At 38.0% G+C, this 22,773-nt stretch overlaps 4 protein-coding genes across 7 annotated transcripts in view; 3 read left to right on the top strand and 1 right to left on the bottom strand.

Moving 5' to 3' along the window:
- Positions 1-22,773, bottom strand: part of LOC131015234 (probable glycosyltransferase At3g07620) — a 1,181,237-nt gene that overhangs the window by 1,055,828 nt on the left and 102,636 nt on the right. The window lies entirely within an intron of this gene.
- Positions 112-8,017, top strand: LOC131015204 (ABC transporter G family member 32-like). Its single transcript, XM_057943480.1, has 24 exons — positions 112-518; positions 962-1,082; positions 1,178-1,266; positions 1,346-1,430; positions 1,987-2,146; positions 2,245-2,321; positions 2,424-2,474; positions 2,737-2,827; positions 2,913-3,214; positions 3,301-3,579; positions 3,709-4,025; positions 4,134-4,294; positions 4,398-4,501; positions 4,616-4,775; positions 4,858-5,052; positions 5,146-5,240; positions 5,333-5,665; positions 5,755-6,045; positions 6,127-6,210; positions 6,314-6,447; positions 6,547-6,774; positions 6,888-7,059; positions 7,144-7,398; positions 7,463-8,017. The coding sequence occupies exons 1-24, from the start codon at positions 259-261 to the stop codon at positions 7,733-7,735; spliced, it is 4,317 nt and encodes a 1,438-aa protein (XP_057799463.1). The 5' UTR covers positions 112-258; the 3' UTR covers positions 7,736-8,017.
- On the top strand, positions 8,313-15,350 carry LOC131015249 (pentatricopeptide repeat-containing protein At5g11310, mitochondrial). 4 transcript variants are annotated; one of them, XM_057943558.1, is made up of 5 exons: positions 8,355-8,918; positions 9,807-11,019; positions 11,109-11,213; positions 11,325-11,400; positions 14,368-15,350. In XM_057943558.1, exons 1-3 carry the CDS (start codon positions 8,411-8,413, stop codon positions 11,110-11,112), a joined length of 1,725 nt encoding a protein of 574 aa, XP_057799541.1. In that variant the 5' UTR covers positions 8,355-8,410; the 3' UTR covers positions 11,113-11,213; positions 11,325-11,400; positions 14,368-15,350. The 4 variants fall into 4 exon arrangements, with proteins under 4 accessions (XP_057799540.1, XP_057799541.1, XP_057799537.1 ...); XM_057943554.1 differs by having other exon boundaries at positions 11,322-11,400; XM_057943557.1 differs by lacking the exon at positions 14,368-15,350 and having other exon boundaries at positions 8,313-8,918; positions 11,322-11,747.
- Positions 15,198-19,325, top strand: LOC131015276 (protein TIFY 8). The gene is made up of 5 exons (XM_057943603.1): positions 15,198-15,800; positions 16,937-17,124; positions 17,284-17,741; positions 17,837-17,924; positions 18,835-19,325. Exons 1-5 carry the CDS (start codon positions 15,620-15,622, stop codon positions 19,036-19,038), a joined length of 1,119 nt encoding a protein of 372 aa, XP_057799586.1. The 5' UTR covers positions 15,198-15,619; the 3' UTR covers positions 19,039-19,325.

Genomic DNA, 22,773 nt, shown 5'->3' with positions numbered 1-22,773 from the left:
TTCAATCTACCACATCTTCCCTCCATTTTTTTTGTTGATCGCTACATGCTACCAAGAATCCATGATGAATCAGAGAGAGAGGGAGGGAGGGGGAGGGGGAGGGAGGGAGGGAGGGAGAAAATAAATGCATAGCATTCAACGACCTCTTTCCAGCCTCCAAAGTCGTTGCGGATTGACCCATCGCTGTTGCCAGGCATTGAAAACATTTTCTTTAAATACACTGCTTCTGAGGCCACGATTTGGGGGAAAAAGACAAGAATGTTTTCCGGGAACACATTATGCGACGGCGGCGCTAGTGGCGATGAGGAGGAGGGGCTTGTTCTGACCGCCTTGCAGAGGTCTCCGACGTATGATCGTGCCCGAACCGCCGTCTATCGCAACACTGCTGGGGAGCTGGCGTTGGTGGATGTTGGCAGAATCAGTAGTGATGAGCAGAAGCAGGTTTTGGATAAGCTGGTTGCTGCTGTTGATGAAGATGTGGAGGGATTTCTCAGGAGGGTTAGGGAGAGATTTGATGCGTAAGGAGTTATCGAGTTTGTCTTTTGTTATGAGAAAAATGTGTTTCGAGATTATGCATGCCATCTGTTTGTTAATTTGCGTATGCTAGTTTAGTATTGCCGCATTTGTGTGGAACATGTCAGAGATTGATGTTACAATGCTCCTCCCTTTCTCTCCCTCCCTCCTACTTCTTCAAGTTGCTGTGTTTGCTTGTTTTCAAATTCTGCTGCAAAGATGCTCTCTCTCTGTCTCTCTCTCTGCTTCTTGTTGTTGATGTGTTTGCTTGTTTTGAAATTCGTCTGCAAAGATGCTTTCTCTCTCTCTCTCTCTCTCTCTCTTGTCTGCTTCTTCATGTTCATGTGTTTGCTTGTTTTCAAATTCTGCTGCAAAGTCTCTTTCTCTCTCCTGCTTCTTCATGTCGATGTGCTTGCTTGTTTCCAAATGCTGCTCGTGTTCTTTGCAGCGTCGGCCTGGAATTTCCAAAAGTCGAGGTTCGATTTGAGAATCTGAAGGTGGATGCTTTAGTCCATGTCGGAAGCAGAGCTCTGCCGACCATACCTAATTTCATTTTTGACATGACTGAGGTAAACATGTGGAGAACAAAGATCCAATAAGCTATGTGGACTCTATTTTCCAATTGAGCTGACTTGTTCAATGGAAACATGGCATGGCAAAATAGGCTTTCTTGAGGCAGCTCAGGATTTTCTCCGGTGGGAGACAAAAACTTCCTATCCTAAACAATATAAATGGCATTATACGACCTTCAAGGTATAGCGCAAGCTTAAGTAAAAAAATAGTAATACGTAAATACTTAATTTTGGACTTAACGAGTGATGTTGTTAATTAGGTTGACTCTGCTTCTTGGACCTCCAAGTTCTGGAAAGACGACATTTCTTTTGGCTCTTGCAGGTCGCCTCGCACCAAGTTTGCAGGTAATCATGCAGAGTTATTTTGTGCTGCAATGTTTACATTTAGCACAGTTAACGACACAATTGGCCTTCAATTTTTGCGCAGGCAATAATTTATTTCAGCTATCAATTGCAACTTATGCATTCTTTTTGGTTTCACAAATTTTAGACTATTCTTTTGGCGATCGTCCTTCCTGTTCTATAAAATATGTCCCCTGAGATTTGTCTGGCTATATATCCATTCTCTCCACCTTTCATCTTGACTGTCCAAACAAGTGGCTTAAACGAGAGAGACTCACGATTCTGACCAGATAATAAGTAATATAGCTCGTTTTACGCTTTAACCTTTTATTCAACCGGTTTACGTACATGGAGCTAGACGATACTTTAGAAAACTTGAAAGAGTTCTTAGTCTTTTGTAGAGACGCTGGATTTCCTTGTCAAGTTATCTTCCCTTTACCAAGTGCTCTATCCTGTTTGGTGAATATAATACCATCGAGTAGTAACTCTTATTCTTATATATTGTGATGTCCTATTGGTCCAATTAAGTTATTCTCAAATAGTGCATCTTCTTTTGAAGATATCAGGGAAAGTTACATATAACGGACACGGTCTAGACGAGTTTACCCCTCAGAGGACTTCAGCATATGCAAGTCAGCAGGATTTACACATCGCTGAGATGACTGTGAGGGAGGTACTTGAATTTGCAGGATCCTGTCAGGGTGCTGGATTCAAGCGTGGTAACATCAACTACACATGCATTTTGGCACTTTTAGGCAAAGTATTTCATTCATGTTTCTGATCCTTTGTTTTTTTTTTTTGAACCATTGGCTCATAGAAATTCTCATGGAACTTCTTAGAAGAGAAAAAATTGCTGAAATTTACCCGGATCAAGAACTAGATATCTTTATCAAGGTATGCCTTCCTGACTGAAATCGTCTTCCATTCATGATGCTGGCTAGGAATTTCTACTTGTGATCCAATAGCACCTTTTTAAAATACTTAGTTTGCTCCTAGGCAGTACTTTTGGGGCAACAGACAAGCGTACTTGTGGAATACATCTTGAAGGTGCGTCACTAAATCCTTACTTATGAGATAAGGAAGGCCTGTAAATTGTAAATTGCTATTTTAGTTTACTACTTTACTTTGGCAGTAGGTTTAAATTTTATGGATCTAAGCAGACTCAAATGTTTTGCAATTTTTCATTTTCTTCTGAATTCTCTGAAACACAGCTTATACCTATCTCATATAAGTTCTTTGGTTTAGTAAGGATCATAGCTTGTGTAGTAGGAAGACAACTTCTTTGTTTGGTTCTAAACTATATCTAAAGATTTTAGGATTGGACATTTGTGCTGATACATTGGTTGGAGATGAAATGCTTAAAGGAATATCTGGAGGGCAAAAAAAGCGGCTTACAACGGGTAGTTACTCTTACTAGCCATGATGAGCTCAATTTTCTGCTGCAGAATATCTCAGCTTGAATTACTAACATATAAACATCGGCAGCTGAACTGCTTATGGGTCCTTCTAGGGTACTTTTCTTGGATGAGATATCAACGGGACTAGACAGCTCTACTACACACCACATCATCAATTATCTTCGGCACACAACTCATGCACTTGATGGTACAACACTAGTATCTCTCTTGCAACCGGATCCTGAGACATACAAGATGTTTGATGACGTAATTCTTTTTAGCGAGGGACAAATAGTATATCAGGGGCCCTGTGAAGTGGCAGTTGATTTTTTCACTTTTATGGGTTTCAAGTGCCCATCCAGGAAAAATGTTGCTGACTTCCTACAAGAGGTACTCATTTTGAGTTCAAGTTTGCCCTTAGAAGTGTGCTCATTGATTCCTTGCTTTGGAACTTACACCTTTAACCTCTTGCATAGGTCTTATCTGAAAAGGATCAAGAGCAGTATTGGTTCAAGAACGAACAGTACACATATGTATCTGCGGCAAAGTTTGTAGAAGGTTTTCAATCCTTTCATGTTGGCAATTCGTTGGCACAGGATTTGGCCATCCCATTTGATAAAAATTACACTCATCCAGCTGCCCTGTCTACCAAGACTTATGGTATAAGTAGGGCTAAGCTTCTAAGGATCAGTTTATCATGGCAGATGCTACTGCTGAAGCGGAATTCTCCTGTGTTCATTTTCAAAATAATTCAGGTAATAACATCTTAATCCTCAGCTAATATGGGTATTGCCTTCTTTCTCGAGCATCCACATCTAATTTGGCACTATTGCCATGGTTTAGACTGCATAGACTTAATTAAACCGAAACAATTTTCTTTGCAGCTCCTCCTAATTATTCTTATGATGATGAGTGTATTCTTCCGTACTACATTGCATCATAATACTCTGGATGACGGGGGCATCTACCTTGGTGCCCTTTACTTTGCAATAGTTATGATTCTTTTTAATGGGTTTATGGAGGTCCCAATGTTGATAGCTAAGCTTCCTGTTCTTTACAAACAAAGAGATCTACGCTTCTATCCATGTTGGATCTACACTCTTCCCTCTTGGCTCTTGAGCATTCCCCTTTCTTTTTTAGAATCTTTTCTATGGGTAGCAGTTACGTATTATGCCATTGGCTTTGATCCTCAAATAACCAGGTATGCTGTGTACATTTCATGTTTTGTTCTGTGATCTTCCAATGTTAATTTTTCTTTTTCTGATAGTTAGACTCGCATTTAACTTAAACTTGCTTGTAATATATGCAGATGCGTTTTTCAGTTCTTGTTATACTTCACTTTGCACCAGATGTCAATAGGTCTTTTTCGTGTGATGGCATCATTAGGGCGAAATATGGTGGTTGCCAACACATTTGGGTCTTTCGCCATGTTGGTTGTCATGGTCCTTGGAGGGTTCATACTTTCAAGAGGTACTCAATGATGCCATTTTGCATTTTACTAAATGATAATAATATCATAATATATGTTAATACTACCATTCTTGATTTTTGTGGGAATTTTTCTTCCAAACAGATAGCATCCCAGTTTGGTGGATATGGGGTTACTGGTTTTCCCCTATGATGTATGCCCAAAGTGCAGCTTCGGTTAATGAATTTCTCGGCCACTCTTGGCATAAGGTAGTATGCTTTCCAGTACCATTTTCTTCCTTCTTGTTTCACTTAAAAACTGAAACGACTTCACTATTACTAGTACCGGCAGTATCTCATTTTGCTTTTTTGCCTTGATGATAGAAAGCTGGAGACGGCAGTTCTTTGTCCTTGGGAGAAATGCTATTGAAGATTCGCAGTTTATTTCCAAATGACCGTTGGTATTGGATTGGCGTTGGAGCATTACTTGGATATATCTTATTATTCAATACTCTGTTCACTGTGTTTCTGACTTACCTAAATCGTAAGTTTCATTCCTGAAAGATCTCACCAAAGAGTTAAATGGAGAGATGGGAGATCTAATCATCTGATTAATTGTTGTGCAGCTCTTGGGAATCAGCAAGCTGTTATCTCCAAGGAGGATTGCCATGACAAAGAGAAGGGGAATCAGATTCGACGTTTCATCTATTCTTTTGGAGAGTTTTTGCAACGTTCACACTCATTTACTGGTTCCCGGAAGAGCTCTGAATCTCACATCATGACATTTGGAGAATTTCTGCAGCACTCACACTCATTCACTGGTTTGGCAAAGAACTCTACTCGTGGTTTATTCCCTCTTCATGATCTGCCACAGCTAAGAGTGATCTTATTTTCATCTTCTCACTGATTGTCAGGCAAGAGCAACGAGAAGCAGAGAGGAATGGTTCTCCCATTCAAACCTCTTTCCATGTGTTTTAGCAACATCAACTACTACGTTGATGTTCCACTGGTACGTAAACAGCACATTCTATCACGGGTTCACTCCGAGGAAAACCTGCATTGTTAGGATATGTGACCAGCCTCAGCTCTGTCGTGCTTCAGGAATTGAAGGGGCAAGGCTTACAAGAAGAAAAGTTGCAGCTACTGGTAAATGTAACTGGAGCATTCCGGCCCGGTGTCCTCACTGCATTAGTCGGTGTCAGTGGTGCTGGTAAAACTACCCTCATGGATGTTTTAGCTGGTAGGAAAACTGGAGGACATATTGAAGGCAGGATCTACATTTCGGGATATCCGAAGAATAAAAAAACTTTTGCTAGGATCTCGGGATACTGTGAACAGAGCGATGTTCATTCTCCATGCCTGACAGTGCACGAATCACTTGTATATTCTGCTTGGCTCCGACTCTCCACTCAGTGTGACTTCGCGACACAGAGAGTAATTTTTTCTTGGCTTCTTATACCATTCATTTTCCTTCATCATGTATATCTTCTGCTGTTATAGTATTTTTTTGGTATCAACTGCAGGCATTTGTGGATGAGGTTATGGCACTAGTTGAACTAACTCAACTACGTAGGGCACTAGTCGGGGTACCAGGAGTGGACGGCTTATCAGTAGAGCAAAGGAAAAGGCTTACAATAGCAGTCGAGCTTGTTGCCAATCCTTCTATAGTTTTCATGGATGAACCGACTTCAGGCCTTGATGCCAGGTCCGCAGCCATTGTGATGAGAGCTGTGAGGAACATCGTTGATACTGGTCGAACAATAGTTTGTACTATTCACCAGCCCAGCATTGATATCTTTGAATCTTTTCATGAGGTTCTCTTCTCTTCTGTTGTGTGTGTGTGTGTGTGTTTTCCCCCTGACCCATATATCTCATATCTCATCATCTTATCCCAGCTTTTACTCATGAAACGAGGCGGGCGGCTCATCTATGCTGGTCCATTGGGAGACAAATCCACCAAACTCATCGAGTATTTTGAGGTAACGCTTGTTTCGAACGACTAATTTATGTCCAATGTTCTAATGCTGTCCTAATTTTGGCTCATGAATCAGTATGTTATGGTGTGTGTGTGTTTTCTCCTAGGCTATTCCCGGAGTTCGAAAAATAAGACCTGGATATAATCCGGCAGCTTGGATCCTCGAAGTCACGTCTCCAGCTGAAGAAAATCGTCTCAGTTTGGATTTTGCAGAAATATATCTCCAATCGGATTTGTACAAGTAAATATAATCAGCTCATCTTTTTGAAAAGGAGAAGTGATGATCTAATTTTTTTTCCTAATTTTTAGTGATTTCATCTTTTTCACCTCAACATTTCAGGCAAAACAAGATTCTGGTTGAGAGTTTATCCAAACCAGATAAGGATACAACTGAACTGAATTTCCCCAGCAAATACTCACAGTCGTTTTTCGGTCAGTTTCTGGCATGCCTTTGGAAGCAGAACCTCTCGTACTGGCGTAACCCGCAGTACACTGCCGTACGCTTCTTCTACACCGTTATCATCTCCTTGATGTTCGGAACAATCTGCTGGAAATTCGGATCCAAAAGGTTAGGTTAACTCTCGAGTTTCAGTAATCTGAGCTATAAAGAACTTGCTTATTTCTTACTCTGTTTCACATCTCATTGATTCTACTCTTGATCATGGCGATTTACATCGACAGAGAAACTCAGCAGGATATATCGAACGCTATGGGGTCTATGTACGCAGCCGTTTTGTTTATAGGAATCACAAACGCAACATCTGTGCAGCCAGTGGTATATGTTGAAAGATTTGTTTCGTACAGGGAAAGAGCTGCCGGGATGTATTCTGCGCTGCCCTTCGCCTTAGCCCAGGCACGGCCTTCCCCCTCGCCCCTCCCTCGTCTGATCTGAATAAGCAGTTTCATCTGCACTAACACGCGTGCTGTGCTCGTGCAGGTTGCAGTAGAGTTCCCTTATGTCTGTGTGCAGTCCCTCATCTACAGCACCATCTTCTACTTCATGGCCTCGTTCGAGTGGAACGTGTGGAAGTTTCTATGGTACATCTTCTTCATGTACTTCACGTTACTCTACTTCACCTTCTTCGGGATGATGACCATCGCCATCACGCCCAACCACAACGTTGCTGCCATCGTTGCAGCCCCCTTCTACATGATGTGGAACCTCTTCAGCGGCTTCATGGTTCCCTACATGGTAAAATCCTTCTCATCTTTCACCAAGTGACCGTATACTGCATCTGATGCTCGTGTTCTCGCAGAGGATCCCGGTGTGGTGGAGGTGGTACTACTGGGCGAACCCGATCGCGTGGAGCCTGTACGGACTGCTGACATCTCAGTATGGAGACATGGGTGATCCGGTAAGGCTGAGTGATGGTGTGAACACACTGCCTGTGAAGGAGCTGTTGAAGGATCAGTTCGGATTCCGGCATGATTTCTTGAGCCTTGCTGCTTTGGTGGTGGCCGGATTCTGCGCCCTCTTCGCCGCCACCTTCGCCGTCGCCATCAAATACTTCAACTTCCAGAGGAGATGAAATCAGATTTTTGTGAAGAAAAATGTTGGGAGGGCTGCAATGCATATAGATATACTAATCAAGTTGTGTTTGAGTTTGGAGTCATAAAACTTGTGGAAAAATTCACCACAAGATTAGATTTTGATGATTGTGATGGAATTTTCAAGCATTTATTCCTCTCAATTCTAGGATATTTAATCTAAGGTATCTACCATATAGTATATTGTTGTTCAGCTATATCATATTCATATGTATGTATTTTTATTCCTGCAAATTCTTTATACCAACTAAAGTTTTTTTTTTGGGATTGATCTATTAGAATTTTGAGAATAAAACGCAATTTAATAATAATAAAAAACTAAATCATAATAAATCTTATGAAAAATAATTTCAGTATTACTGGTGGAATTTCAAAATATTTATAATTATAAAGGTTAAAAGACAAATCTTGGTAATAAAATCCTAACTTTCGGATAATTTGTGAAAAAATTCCCGTGGAAATAACAATATCTAATACTTTTATTTATTTAAAAAAATTATTTGTAATATCGTGGAGTAATAGTAATTTAATCGCTAGCAATTTATTTTTTGAAGTGTTAAAAGATTTAACAATTAACACGTGCAGAAAATGTAAAAACTATTTTAGAGGCTTACTCCATTTAACATTCCCGCCAACCGTCGCCGGAAAATTCAGTCATGAGCTTCCGCCGCTGTCTAGCCACCGCCGCCCACCACCGCAGACACCTCGCCGCCGAACCAACCTTTTCGATCCCCATCCCGCCACTTGTAAAGCGGAACCCTCCACATCCACTTACTCCGCCGCCCGCTCTAAAACCTAGCGCCGACGACCCAACCTCCGCCCGCATTTCCGAACTCCTCCACAATCCGGCCCTACAGCCCGGCCCCGACCTCGAAAAGGCCCTCTCCGCGGCGGAAATCAATCCAACTCCGGCTCTTTTACTCGGAATCTTCAAAAAATTTGATTCCAGTCCGAAACCCCTGTTCACGCTATTCAATTGGGCCCGGAAGCGGCCCGATTACGGATTCTCCATCGACGTTTTCAATGCCATGGTTGATTCTCTCGGCAAAGCCCGAGAATTCGACTCAGCTTGGTGCGTTATACTTGATCAGATTGGAGGAGATCCCAGCGAAAGACCTAATTTCGATACTTATGTTATCATGATTAGGAGATACGCACGCGCAGGTAATATTTCATTTGATTAAGGGATATAGTTTTGAACACTCGGAGAGTAATAATCCAGCTTTCTAGCTACAGGATTGTGCCTGCCAAGTGTTTGTGAAATTGATTTCAGTTCTATTTCTGTGTTTTGTATCAAGCTCAGTTACTGTGTGTGTATGTTCGCGCCAGCTTTCTTGCTGTAGGATTCTGTCTGCCAGGTGTTTGTGAAATTGATTTCAGTTCTATTTTGGGCTAGTTGGCTTGTAAATATACGAACTTTCATTGTTGTCTGATTTTTCCCATGAAATTTTTCTTTTTAATCGAAATATACGAACTTAGTTCTCGTCTGGTTTTTCCACGACGATCAATTTCGATCAAATTGAAAATGACCTAGCTTCTACGTGGCATATTATTATCTATGCATCGTACGTGTGTCAATGCTACAGGCTAAGGACAAAACAACATCGTATCTTAAATAGAAAACGACGTCGTTTTCCATAAAACTGAAATAAGTGCACTTACATTTTTCATTTTAAACGAGTACGTTTAAAAAAGAAGAGCTGTGTCGTTTTGACCATTGGCCGATTTAGCCATGTTTTCAGCTAGGGCAAAGACATCGGTATCAATGAATTGCATGGGAGAAATCAAACAAGCACTAAGTTCGTGTATTTGATCTAAAAAAAACCCCCAGAAAGTTTGCAGGAAAAACTAGAAAACGATGAAAGTTTGCGTAATCAAATAATCCTTCCATTTTTTTGGATTTGTATCTAATTATGTCAAGCTTAGTTACTCTGTATGTATGTGTGTGTGGTTGCTTATAAAGACTCCTTGGAATCAGCATGCCTATATTTCTCTGTAATGTATTTTGACTATATTTTTTGTGTGCAATGTTGCTTCATGTTTCGTATACAGGACATCCATTTGCAGCCATTCGAACATATGAATACGTATGCAGTTTGGATTCGTTTCACGATTCAAATGCAGGAAAGAATCTGTTAGAGACTCTGTTGGATTCTTTGTGCAAAGAAAGGCATGTTAGGATAGCCTCAAACTATTTGGACACGTGCATAAAGAAAGATCCGAGCTGGTCGCCTTCTGTTAGGACCTACAATGTTTTGCTACACGGGTGGCTCCGTATAGGGAAGCTCAAACGAGCTGAGCGGATCCGTGAGCAGATGAGGAAGGTGGGTGTTGAGGCGAATGTGGTCACATATGGGACCCTTGTTGAAGGGCTTTGTCAGATGCGCCAACCTGACATGGCACTGGAGTTAGTTGATGAGATGAGGGCGGAGGGAGTCGAGCCCAATGCAATCGTGTATAACCCCATAATTGATGCATTGGGAGAAGCTGGCAGGTTGAAGGAGGCGTTGGGGATGCTGGAGAGGCTCTCGGTTTTGGAAACGGGGCCCACTCTATCCACGTATAACTCATTGGTGAAGGGCTTCTGCAAGGCCGGGGATCTCGTAGGGGCTGGAAAAGTCGTTAAGATGATGATGAATGATAAGTGTTTCCCCACCATCACGACGTATGGTTATTTCTTCAAGTTCTTGTCGAAGGTAGGGAAGACCGAAGCGGCCTTGGACCTCTATAATCAGATAAGCAAATCGGGGTATGATCTGGATCGGTTTACGTATCATCTGCTGGTGAAGATGCTGTGCAGGGACGAGAGGCTGGACCTTGCGACGCAGGTTGCAAAGGAGATGAGAGCTAGGGGAGTCGATCTGGACCTGGCTGCTAGCACCATGCTCATCCATTTGCTGTGGAAGTTGCAGAGATACGACGAGGCTGTGTTTGAGTTCGTGGACATGTTCCGTAGGGGCATTGTGCCTCAGCATCTCACGTATCAGAGAATGACCGATGATTTGGAGAGGCGGGGGATGACTAAAACGGCGCATAAGCTTCATGATCTGATGGCGTCTGTTCCTCGCTCGACAAAACTGCCTAACACGTACAAGGGGTCACAGGAGCGGAGAGTGTCCATCATGAAGAGAGCTGAGTCGATGTCTCAGATCTTGAAGACGTGTAAGAGCCCGAGCGAGCTTGCCAAGAACAGATATAAGCCGGAGAGCGCTGTGGTGAGCGCGCAGAGGTTGATCGACCATATTCAGAGGAAAGCCAGCTTGAGGTAGGGCAACATTCTTCACCAAACTCGAATTCTAATGATTTATCAAATATCACTATATTATTGTGTAAAATATTCAATGAAACCTACAGGTGAATCAGAAACTGGAAATGCTCTTCTCCTTAACATGAAAAGAGAAGAACTTTTGCTGCTTCATCAACATTTTTCTATGGCATTCCAAAATGTGGATGTTAAAGGTAAGATCTTGACAATCCAATTTGCAATATTCTTTTTTTAAAGTTTTGATATATCAAGCTCCCATCCCATTTGTAATATTTGCTGATTTTTTTATTTTATTTTTTCAGCAGAAGTCAAGAAAATTCCAATAGAGTGAACAATGATTGAATGCAATTTGTGAAGAAAAATCTGAGGCAAAAAATGCAGGTGCGTAGATGTGTATCAATCCTTGCAGCTTATGATTAATTACTCTTCATGTGTGTGTGATAGAATGGAATAATTTTTAGTAAAATATGAAAATTATCACATACTATAACTTATGATAAAGTTGAATTATAACATAATTTGGTGTTTAGTGAGGTGGGTGTGATTTAGGTTGGACCACAAGGATCAAGAAGCTATGACTTTTTCTTTCTTTTTTTTGGCTAAGTTAAGGATTTGTAATTTTGTATTAGGAGTATTTCATTATTGAGATGTGATCCCTAATTATTTTACTGGGCCCATTTTTATCACTTTGTCCATGTTTAATAATTGAATCAAGACATTTGGAGCACTCATTTCTATATCTCATATCATGGCAACATATAAAAAATGTGGCTCATTTTTGTTTGTTTGAGCCTCAAATGATTTAATTTGATTTATTTATGGTCTGAATTAGTTGAAATAAGAAGTCAAGAGCTTTAAAGAGGGGAAATTGATGTGACGAGTAATTTGTCAACGTGGAATGGGCATTGCCTATTGATTATCTATGACTATGAGCAAGTGTTTAATCGAATAAGGATTGATGCTTTGAATAATTTGATCGTCGCATGTGGATATTTATATATGTGATTGTGAATATAAATAAACATTAAATTCAACGCGTAATAAGATTCATATAGTGTTAGCCCTACTACCATAACCACATTCATAGGGGCCCCAAAAAAATAAAAATAATGGCACTTTTCGAATAAGTATCATTTTGAAAAAAGTGGATAATTTTTTTTTTCTCTTAATAATTGTGTAAAAAAAAATCAAACAAGTAATTAATTTTCATTGAAGACGAAGGTAAGATTGAAAGTTTGACATCATTTGTTTGTAGGATTACATTTTTATTTTTGAATACAATACTTATTTGCAGAAATTTTCGAATACTTTGTTGTAAGTCTAAATCTTGTTTAATAATTAAGGCATAATAATTAAGGAGTATATATATCATTATCGGATAAAGTTGATGACATGAATTGGAAGTTTGAAAAATCGGAATTGATGTGTTCATTGTTAGTTTCTTTTAAGTAATAATCATTGCTGAAGTAACACAACAGCCACGAATGTCTAAAAGAAAAGCAAACTGTGGAGTTGGATTAATTAATTAATTAATTAATCTATAACCGTGGCATTATTAAGTTGTAATTTTAATATAGTGGAGAATGATAAGAGCATAAGGCAATGTTTGATATTGGCTAATACACTGTATTAGCTAATTTAGTACAGATCAGTCTAGTGTTTGATATTATTTAGTAATAATGCGGATGACCCGATTTAATTCCAGGACCCAGTATTATTAATCCAAATTTTTTAGGATTAATAATACCACCTTCCCCCTAAAATTAACTTAAATCAGGATATTCTGTATATATTAATAATTTATCATTATCTACGTTAAATATTCTGGTTACAAATTATCCCACGTAATCTTCAAATGAAAATCATACTAGGCCTTAGTGGGAAAGAGCATAAATCTAGGGAAGAATTGTTTGTGCAAAAATATTAAAGAAAACCTCAATAAAATAAGCACGAAGGCCAATGTGGGAAAACGACGGCTGAGTAATGGGCTGATTGAAAGAGATTGGGAAGAGAGAGAAAGAGTGCAGTCAACATATGTACTCAAAACACACAGACATACACACACTCTATGTGAGATAGAGAGAGAGAGAGGAATACACATTCTATATATATATGTGTGTGTGAGAGAGATAGACTAGTTGGTGTGTAGTGGTGGTGAGTGGGAAAGGAATTTTGTGGCATTGATCCTCTCACCTCTCTAATCAACCTTATTGAGAATTTGATGCATACATAGGATTAGGATATACATGTGGGCATGTTTGGTAGTTCTCTTGTAATGAATCATTATATATAAAATTCAAGATACTCCCTTCGTCCTCGAAATTTAAGTAATATTCTTTTTTAAATTATCTTGTGAAATTTGAGCAGTTTCTTTGTATGATAATTTTTTTTTCTTTATTCACTTTTTTATTTAATATATTTAACACACAAAATACTACTCACTCCGTCCTATTACAAATATCTCATTTTCTATAATGAGATGTCCCATTACAAATGTCACATTCCTTTTTTAAAAATATATTATCTCTACATGCCTAATATTTAAACAATCTGTGCCGGAAAGAAATTGTTCAAGTTTCGCGGGACTGAAGGAGTATAATTCAAGATATATTTGGTATATAAGGTGAGGTTAATACTGTATCTTAGTGTTTGATAGATTAAATGTAAAATATAAATACTACTCTCACCCTCCTATTAATATTGTATCTTAGTTTTAGACTAATAGTCTAATAATAATAATAATATTAATAAATAGTACTTCCTCCATCTCCATTCAAAAGTAAAGAGTCATGTTTAATGGAACGGATGGTGTAATAGATAATATTAATAATTATAATTAGTGTGGTATAATTAGTTTAATGAAGTGGAGCTCACTAAATTTTGTCACTACTCGGTTTAATATTATTAAAATATAGCAAACGTGATAACATTGGCCACTCAAACTTCATCATCATAATTGCAGTTTTTATTTCATTAGAAATGATGAACGAAGGGACTTTTCACAACTCTTTAATGATATTTCAGTTGATTATATATTTTTATTTTTTATTTCCCAATATAAGAGGTTAATAATTATAATCGAATTCTTGGATAGGAGAATAAATTATTTAAACTTCACGTGATTTCCCCAACACAATCATTGAAAAAAAGATTCAGGGCCTACTGCATTCCCCAAAAGGCCCCTTTAATATTCCTTTTATTTTTTCTTTTGCATTTTCAATCACAATTTTAGTTTTGATTTAAGTAATGGCAAATCTAAATCGCCTTAAAAAAGCTTAATTCATATTTCTAGTTTTCCTACTATTTTTGTAAGAGTGTGATTTGAAACTTTGATGTACTTTTTTGCAGGAATATTCTACTTTTCATCATATGAATATTTGACTTGTGTGAAATACTTTAAAACAATTATTTTTCAAAGAATTAAAATGGTCACTCATGAAATTTATAATAGCAAATAGTTTCTCGTGTTGAATGTCACTAAAATAAAATGAACAATTATTACATAAAAATATAAAATTTATAATAATGACTAGGATAAATAAAAAGATTTTCACTATTCTATCATAAAATACAAATGCTTTTTATACGATAATCCTTTTACCATTAATTTTAGGAAAAAAAAATACTCTCTTCATCCACAAAAATAGATTCTAAGAGAGAGCAACACAAATTTTAAGAAAAAATAATTATTTAGTTATTGAGTGGAGAAAAAGTCTCACAAATTAAAAGAAAGTAAAGAGTGTTAATGAGAGAAAGCTCTCACAAATTAAAAAGTGATAGGTTCATAAATAAATAAATAAATAAAAATAAGACGTATTTCCATGAACGAATGAAAATAATAAATTATGATCTATTACTCAAAACCATAACAGTAAACAGTTACACAATAGTAATTAATACTTCCTCCGTCCGCCAAGATTATTTAAAAATTACTATATCGGGCGTCCACCAAATTAGTCACGTTCTTTACGGCCACTTGACTACCATTCGCTGTAATCACTATTGTATAGAATCTTATTTATAAAACGCACACAAATGCAACTCAAGCACCCATCCCTAAAATGGTGGGACCCTTTCTCCACTACATCAAAATCATCACAAATTTTATTAAATCTTGTGCCCAAATAATTTTACAAAAATATATTAAACCTAAACTATATAAGAGAGAGAGAGCAGTTCATAAAAATAAAAAGTTTACTAGGAGAGAGAGAACTGAAAAGATACTATTAATAAAAGAAGAAAGCACATCTGTATCTGTGAATGCCAGAAAAATACTTTTCCTTTTTAGTGCTCTCCCTCTCTCACCTTCAAAAAAAAAAAAAAACAGAAAACCAAAAAAAGAGCTCAAGAATTCTCTCTCTTTCTCTTTTCATGAAATTCGTGCTCTCCCTTCAAGTGTTTCACTCTTTTCCTCGCAAAAGAATTACCTTTCTCGAAACCCCTCAACCACAGCCACAATCCCTTTGAAGATTATTTTATCTTTTTTGTGTGTGTTTGCTCATTCTTGAGCTCTGGGCTTCATCAAAGCGGTGATGATGGCGTCGTGAATTGTTAAAAATGTCACCTTTACTTCAGATGCGGCATATCTAGCTTAGCCCTCATGGCTCATGCTCACAGCAACTGTAAAAATAACAGAGCAGCTGCCACTATTAATGCCGGCGGCGAAAGCGAAGTGAAGCCCGCAACTTTTCATGATTTTCTTGGCGATAAGGGCCAACCCCAAGATTCTGCTCCGCCGCCGCCGGAAGTGTCGCCGTCCGCCACTTCTGATCTGGGCTCCGGTGAGAAGATTTTTTTACTTAATATTTTGCCCAGTCTTGCTTTTTTTTTTCTTTGGTGGTTGTGATAATTTTAATCAGGTGTTTGGGGGCATGTTTTCAATTCTATAAGTTTGTGCTATTTTATTCAGAGTTTGTTTGGGTTGGTGTGTTGTGTGGCACTGTGAATGTTTAGGTTTTCACTTGCAAGATGATATAGACTACAGTAACTTTTATGTTTCCATTACAAGTTTAATTTGTGGTTAATTTTGGGTAAATCTACTTGTTGAAGTCTTGAATTATGCATCTATCTTTTTTGTGAATTAGTCTGCTTTGACAGTGGAGTTGTTTTGTGTGAGGTCATTGGTGGAGTAGTTCATTGGGCCTCTCCTTTTGGTGTATATTGTATTTGGACAACAGTTTATATGGTTTTATAGGAAAACTTTTTGTTTGCTGCAAATTGTTGCTAAAACTCCACTTTAATGTGTGTTGGTTGTGTTTCTTTCCCTGTGACTTAGCATGTGGAAGCGCTTGAACAAATCGAAAGTAAATTGAATGACTACTCGAAGAAATTGTTGTTTGGTAGTTGTTTTTTGCATCAATCATGTTAGAAAGACATGTCAGTGATCAGTTGTTTGGGGGAATTTTTTCAATTCTATATGTTTGCACGATTTTATAGGGCCAGTGTATGGCGTGACAGTGTGAGTGTGATTTGGATTTTCACTTGCAAGATGATATAGTGACTTTAGGTTTCCATTTCAAGTTTAATTTGTAGCTAACTTTGGGTAAATCTACTTGTTGAAGTCTTGAATTATGCAGCTCTCTTTTTGTAATTTGGTTCCTTCGAGAGTGGAGTGGTTTCATGTGAGGTCATTGGTGGAGTAGTTCATTGGGCCTTTATAGGAAAACTTATTGGCTTTTTACTACAAAAATATTGCTAAAACTCCACTTTAAATTTGTGTCCATTAGTGTGTGTGTGTGTGTTGTGTTTATTGGATTCCTTTACCCATGAACTTAGCATGTGGAAGCACTTGAAGAAATCGAAAGTAAATTGAATGGTGTTCATCTTTGATAAACTATGATGCCATGATTGTTGATGACTACTTAAAGAAATTGATGTTTGATGTTTTTTTTTTTTTTTTTTTCATCAATAATGTTAGAAAGACATGTCAGCAATCACTTGGAAGGGATACCATTTTATGGATCAAGAGGCGATGTTGTCGTGCCTGAAAGTAGTAACAGATTCATGAGCAACAAACGAAGCAACTCTGATTCTTTCATGATGTCGTCAAGGGATAAATTTCCACAAGGGCCTACGGATTCGCAAGACAGCCAGCTCTTGACTAAGGTTGTTCCTTTTATCATCTCTTTGTACGCCACAATCAGTTTTACACTTCGTAAATTTAGTTTGTATTTGATAACAAGTTTTGCAGTCTTATGATGGCTGAGGCTCATATTTGTGTGGTTCACAGCATACTCTAATATTGGGAGTTTTGTTCTATATCAGCTGCTACGCTATTCAGGGGGCGAGCGGCCTAAACGCCCACATGACGAGGAGGCATCCTTCGGTATGCATCAAATGAGGCCACTTTCGGCCTCTTTCATATCTCAGACTTCAACTGGTGGTAGAACTGATAACAATCCTTCCAAATGGGATAGAGCTACAGCGGTAAACCCGGGCCCAGCTATGCAGTATCCTCCACGTACTGGACAGGTCATGCCGTTTGGCTACCATGCCCAGTCGAACAGGTTTAAAGAAACAAATGTCGGTCCTTCTCTAATGTCACAAACGGCTGCTGATGAAGGATCGCGGACTGGAATCAAAGGATCCGGGATTTTGAGCTCGTTCAATGCAGCTGGAGCTATCTCTGGTAGTGGGAGACAGCCTGCAGGGGTGCTCATACGCAGTGGTAAAAGTAAATCCGGCGCTTGCATTTCTGAACCGGAGTCTTCTACTACGCCCAGGTTAATTCAGGACTCTGGTTCTGTTTTACTATTTTGTGCCTCAGTAATTGACCTGAAATGATTGATAAACTATATTTTAATTGATCCCATGACAGCCGGCGTGGAGCAGAATCTTCTGGTCGTCAAATGACAATATTTTATGGGGGCCAAGCGCATGTTTTTGACAATGTTCATCCAAACAAGGTCCTTTTTTTATGCTTATCTTTGGAGTATTTAGTGATTTTGCAGATTTAATCACTTCGTGACTCGTGAGACTGTCATAGAACTTCTATTGCAGTATTGGGGAAAAAGAGGGTTCTTTTGTTTCGTTTGATCCTAGAACTTGAATTTTCCATTCAAGGAGAGAGGGAAGCATGAATTTTATTAGAAATTGAACTACAACTAGAACACTTATTTTATGTCAGAATTGTGAAATTTTGGTAGTGTATTGGTTTATAAGATTAGCTTATCTTGTGTTGTAATCGACTTGAATTGGGGATGTTGACGAAGGGAGCAAGCAGTAACAACTCTGTAGAGTATAGATAGTCATCGTGGCTTACGTTTCTTGAGAAAATAGGAGCATGGTGAGTGATGACCTGGGCTGTGCTCGTGGTAGGTAGGGAGAGAGCTTGGTGATGGATTTTGTAAGGCTTGATAGTCGAGAGACGTAGCAACTCAAATGCCTGTCTTGGTGCATTTTTTGAAGATCAATAAAGAAGCAAGACTAGATAGAAATCCTCTTGTCCGAGAAAAGATATAGACACCCATGACCGCGATAGAAATCCCAATGGCCCTTCTGAACTTGTTGATGGTTTCAAGAGATCGAGTCGAAAGAAAGTGAGGCATTGGAGGAAAAAGAAGTGGGATAACATTTAGTTCCACATTATAGAATTCAAACAATTTTGCTTCCAATTTTTAGAAATATATATACGAGTACTAATGCTGTCTAGCTTGTCGTTGATGACAATGCACGGGCGATGAAGGTGATTTTGGGATCTCGTTTATTCCCCTCAAGAGGAGGGGAATAAACGAGCACCAAAAGCCTACACTAGGAACTTTGTTAGCATATGTTTTTTAAAGTTCTTACATTTTTCTCTCTTGTGATCCACATCAGGCGGATGTCATAATGGCGTTGGCCGGATCAAACGGAGGATCTTGGTCGACAACCTACACGCCCAATTCCGGAGTGAGGCCATCCACCGGAGAAAACCGGATACCTAACAGCAACAGTGATGCCGGCCTTGCTATGCTGAGGGAGCTGCATGGGGGGCCATCCGACAAAGGTGACACCCACCGCGGTTTTGCGTCTGCCGATTGACGACATCTTCCTTCACCGATACGGAAGCTTCTAGAAAGATCCATCACCAAGAATCTGGGAGGGGAGTCTCATCAAAGATTCTTGCAACTGGTTTGATAATGGAATCTGCAGAATTTGGAGGCAGAATCATAGCAGGAGGGGAGGGTGAGTTTGAGGTTTATGTATTGGTTGATTGATTGATTTTGATTGATTGATTTGAGTTAGAAGACAATCAATCATATTGCATGATTAGCTATGTAACTATTATTGCATATTGATCATAGATCTTCTTCTTTCTCACTGTGCAACTTCATTTAGCCTTCCACATTTTCAAGAAAAGAAAAAAAAATGTTTTGAGCAAATTAACTAAAATTTTTTATTACCATGTTTTTTACATGGGCTGATTCTCAAGGGTACCTTTGTCTGTAATTACAAAAAAAGGAATAAAAAATGAGTGGTAAGGATAGTGTTGTAATTAATTGAAACGTTTCAAACTTTCGAAGTGAGGATCGGATTTTTTTTTTTTTTTTTTTTTTTTTATTGCTAAGTGACATATGGCATTAATAATTAATAATACTATAATAGACTAGTGACATATGACATTAATAATACTATAGTAGACTAGTAGTGTTGTGCCATAAGTGGGCATATTAGTTGATTTGATTATTTTGCTAGATTTAAATGATATGCCTTTTTTTTATTTTATATGTATGTACGTTATTAATTTATTATGTGTTTTATGAAATTTAGTGGTTTTCATCACTCTTCCTAATATAGTATTTTGCATTTTAATGTGTGTGTGTGTGTGTGTGTGATGTTTTTTAATTGAATGATCAAAATTCAAAAGCTTGCTCAAAGACCATGAGGCCCATACGATACAATAGATCACAATGAGATCTATATATAGTATATAATAATGATTATGACTTATTGAAAATAATAATTTTTTTCTATTCATATACATAGTCTTAAAATAGAAATTTATCATATTAACCAATAAACTATATAATTATTACTTTCGATTAATTAATCATCATATTTATGTCTATGCAAATTTCCTTTTTAAAATATGTAACCACACCACACGTATTTAATCAATCATTCAAGAGTAGACGAATACGATTAATCATTATTTGTTACAAAATGTAACAAATAATGATAAACATAACAAAACTCATATGTTTATGTATACAACATAAAAAGGATTAAAAATCGAAGTTTAAAATATAAAATGGTATTGAGGTACATAAATCTTTTTTATTATCTATTTAAGTTTATTAAATTCATATGTTTAATTTTATTACTAAACACTAATTGAATTTATTATTATGAGTGTTTGCAATGACGTCGTTTTCCATTTTCTTCACACTTCATGAGTGCAACACAAAAACAAATTTTTGTTTTTGATATTGCAATATAATTTTGCATACTTGAAAATAGACAAAATTATAAGAATCATTTTGATAATTTGATTGACAAGATGTAGATGGCCATTTTGTTTTTGCCGACACACGTATGGAAAATGTCACGTTTCAATTCGATTTTTAAGTATGGGATTGACTAAGTGCTATATGCTCTCTCTTTTTTGTTATCGAAATCATTATTTTCTACACTTCAAATTTGAACACACTTTTATCTCAACATGGGATATATAGTAATCGACTAATTAAGTATAATATCTTTTTTTAAGATAAAAAGCATACTATATATTGATATCGAAATGAGAGTGAAGGCATAAACTAAAATAACAACCCAATTTAAACTAATTCAGCAAGTCCAATTGTTTTTTAGCCAAATAAAAACAAAAACATATACACGATGAAACCAATTTCACAAATTTTAGCTAATTCACCATAATCAATTATTTCCTTTTATATTATTATTATTATTATTATTATTATTAGGGAAACCAACCAATAGTATAATTACGGCGGTCATATGAAATGATTCAATCCATACTTTTGCTTTTTTTTTTTCTTAAAAAAGAGAAATTGAATTAAAAAAATAGCACAATCATTAATCACTGACTAGTCAAATGACTCAATAAGTGTAATGAATAGAAGACAATAATATATAGTAAAAAATAGTAATAATTAATTTGGCCATTTTAGGATTGCAATATTCCAAAACTCAATCTTCGTCGTTTATTAGCAAATGGGGTTGGAATAGAATATTGTGAGCCACGCCACTACACTTTATCCATTATACTGTTTTTATATTTGTCGTATTTGAAGCCCCATAAAAAATTATAACATGCTTCTACCCTTTGTGCACCAACCTTGATCCTTTTTTTTGGGTAGGTTAATGTATATATATAATAATAAAATAAATAATACTCGCATTACTAGATCCGATCCCAAACTATTTAATTGTTCACATTATGTATATACTTTTTTTTAATGGACATTATGTATATATATACATAAATATTGAAGGTATCATGATCCCAAACTATTGGGAATCGGGTCGGGTTCGGGTACCCTATCCAAAAAAATCGGGTACCCGAACCCGAAAATTGACCAAAACCCCTACCCGATCCCGAACCCGATTCTGAAATCGGGTACCCTAATACCCGAATCGGGTATCCGATTCGGGTATTCGGGTACCCGAAATTACCCGATTAATGATTGAAATTAGACTCCACAAAGTCAAAAAAAAATTGAAGAGAAATCCGCAAAAGAAAAAGGAAGAAGCATACCTGCTGACTGGCGACTGCTGTGCTGTTCGAGCTCGGAGGCGGGGCGGTGGCCGGTGGAGGCCTGGAGTGCTAACTGCGACGTCGGCTGTGGGTGGGTTCGACGGGGAGTGGGAGGCGCGCCGCTGTGGGTGGGTTCGACGGGGACGGGGACTGGAACTGGAACAGGAACAGGGAGAGGCCGAGTGGTGGCGTAGGAGGGCGACGACGGGCAGATGAGAGGCGCCGGCGCGCCGCTGGGTGGGAGGCCGGAGGCGGGACGGGGAGGCAGGGAATGGGGGCGGATTCGGCTGAAGTTAGAGGCAGGGAATAGGGTTTGGCCGTTTGGGTTTCAAACTTAATTGATTCAAACTTAAAAAATTAAATTTAATTCAATAATTTAAAATCGGGTATTTCGGGTATACCCGATACCCGATCGGGTATACCCGATACCCGATTTTTTTACACCCTAACTACCCGAACCCGACCCCGACCCCTAATTTTTCGGGTATAGGGTACCCGATACCCGATTTTTTCGGGTCGGGTATCGGGTACCCGATTACCCGATCCCGAAATTCCCAGGCCAGTTAGCATATGTAGTTGGTGAGTTTGTGTATGGTAGAAAGGTAAAATGTTACGAGTTTAAATCATACTCCCCCGTCCCAACGAAAGCGGTGTGTATTCCTTTTTGAGCCGTACCAACGAAAGTGGTGCATTCATTTTTTAATAATAATTTTACACTACAAATAATGGGCCTCACACACTTTTAACTACAATCTTATTCTATTTAAATCTCGTGCCGAAAAGAAGCGCACCACTTTCGTTGGGACGGGGGGAGTATTATAATAGCTTTTTAGGCAGAATAATAAAATATAAATTTTTACGAGTAAATTTGTGAATTTTTAATACTTTTTTAAATTTAAATATAAGAATTTAATGCTCGTATCAATTACGATCAAATTAAAACTGACCTGATATATACGTGCGTGGTATATTACTGTCTACGTGGCGTACACATATCAATATATTGAGCTACGGACAAAACAATGTTGTATTTTTAAGTAAAAAACGGTGTCGTTTTC

Source organism: Salvia miltiorrhiza, chromosome 3 (genome assembly GCF_028751815.1).
Source record: "Salvia miltiorrhiza cultivar Shanhuang (shh) chromosome 3, IMPLAD_Smil_shh, whole genome shotgun sequence".
Taxonomy (NCBI): Eukaryota; Viridiplantae; Streptophyta; class Magnoliopsida; order Lamiales; family Lamiaceae; genus Salvia; species Salvia miltiorrhiza.
This window is presented reverse-complemented; position numbering and strand designations above follow the sequence as displayed.

Bases quoted from the DNA above. Each gene is read 5' to 3' on its own strand.
- LOC131015204 (XM_057943480.1), top strand. From the start codon at position 259: ATGTTTTCCGGGAACACATTATGCGACGGCGGCGCTAGTGGCGATGAG. The intron at 1,267-1,345 runs GTATAGCGCAAG...GTTGTTAATTAG, and splicing joins GGCATTATACGACCTTCAAG to GTTGACTCTGCTTCTTGGAC. The intron at 6,448-6,546 runs GTAAATATAATC...TCAACATTTCAG, and splicing joins CTCCAATCGGATTTGTACAA to GCAAAACAAGATTCTGGTTG.
- LOC131015249 (XM_057943558.1), top strand. From the start codon at position 8,411: ATGAGCTTCCGCCGCTGTCTAGCCACCGCCGCCCACCACCGCAGACAC. The intron at 8,919-9,806 runs GTAATATTTCAT...TTTCGTATACAG, and splicing joins TAGGAGATACGCACGCGCAG to GACATCCATTTGCAGCCATT.
- LOC131015276 (XM_057943603.1), top strand. From the start codon at position 15,620: ATGGCTCATGCTCACAGCAACTGTAAAAATAACAGAGCAGCTGCCACT. The intron at 15,801-16,936 runs GTGAGAAGATTT...CAATAATGTTAG, and splicing joins CACTTCTGATCTGGGCTCCG to AAAGACATGTCAGCAATCAC. The intron at 17,925-18,834 runs GTCCTTTTTTTA...GATCCACATCAG, and splicing joins ACAATGTTCATCCAAACAAG to GCGGATGTCATAATGGCGTT.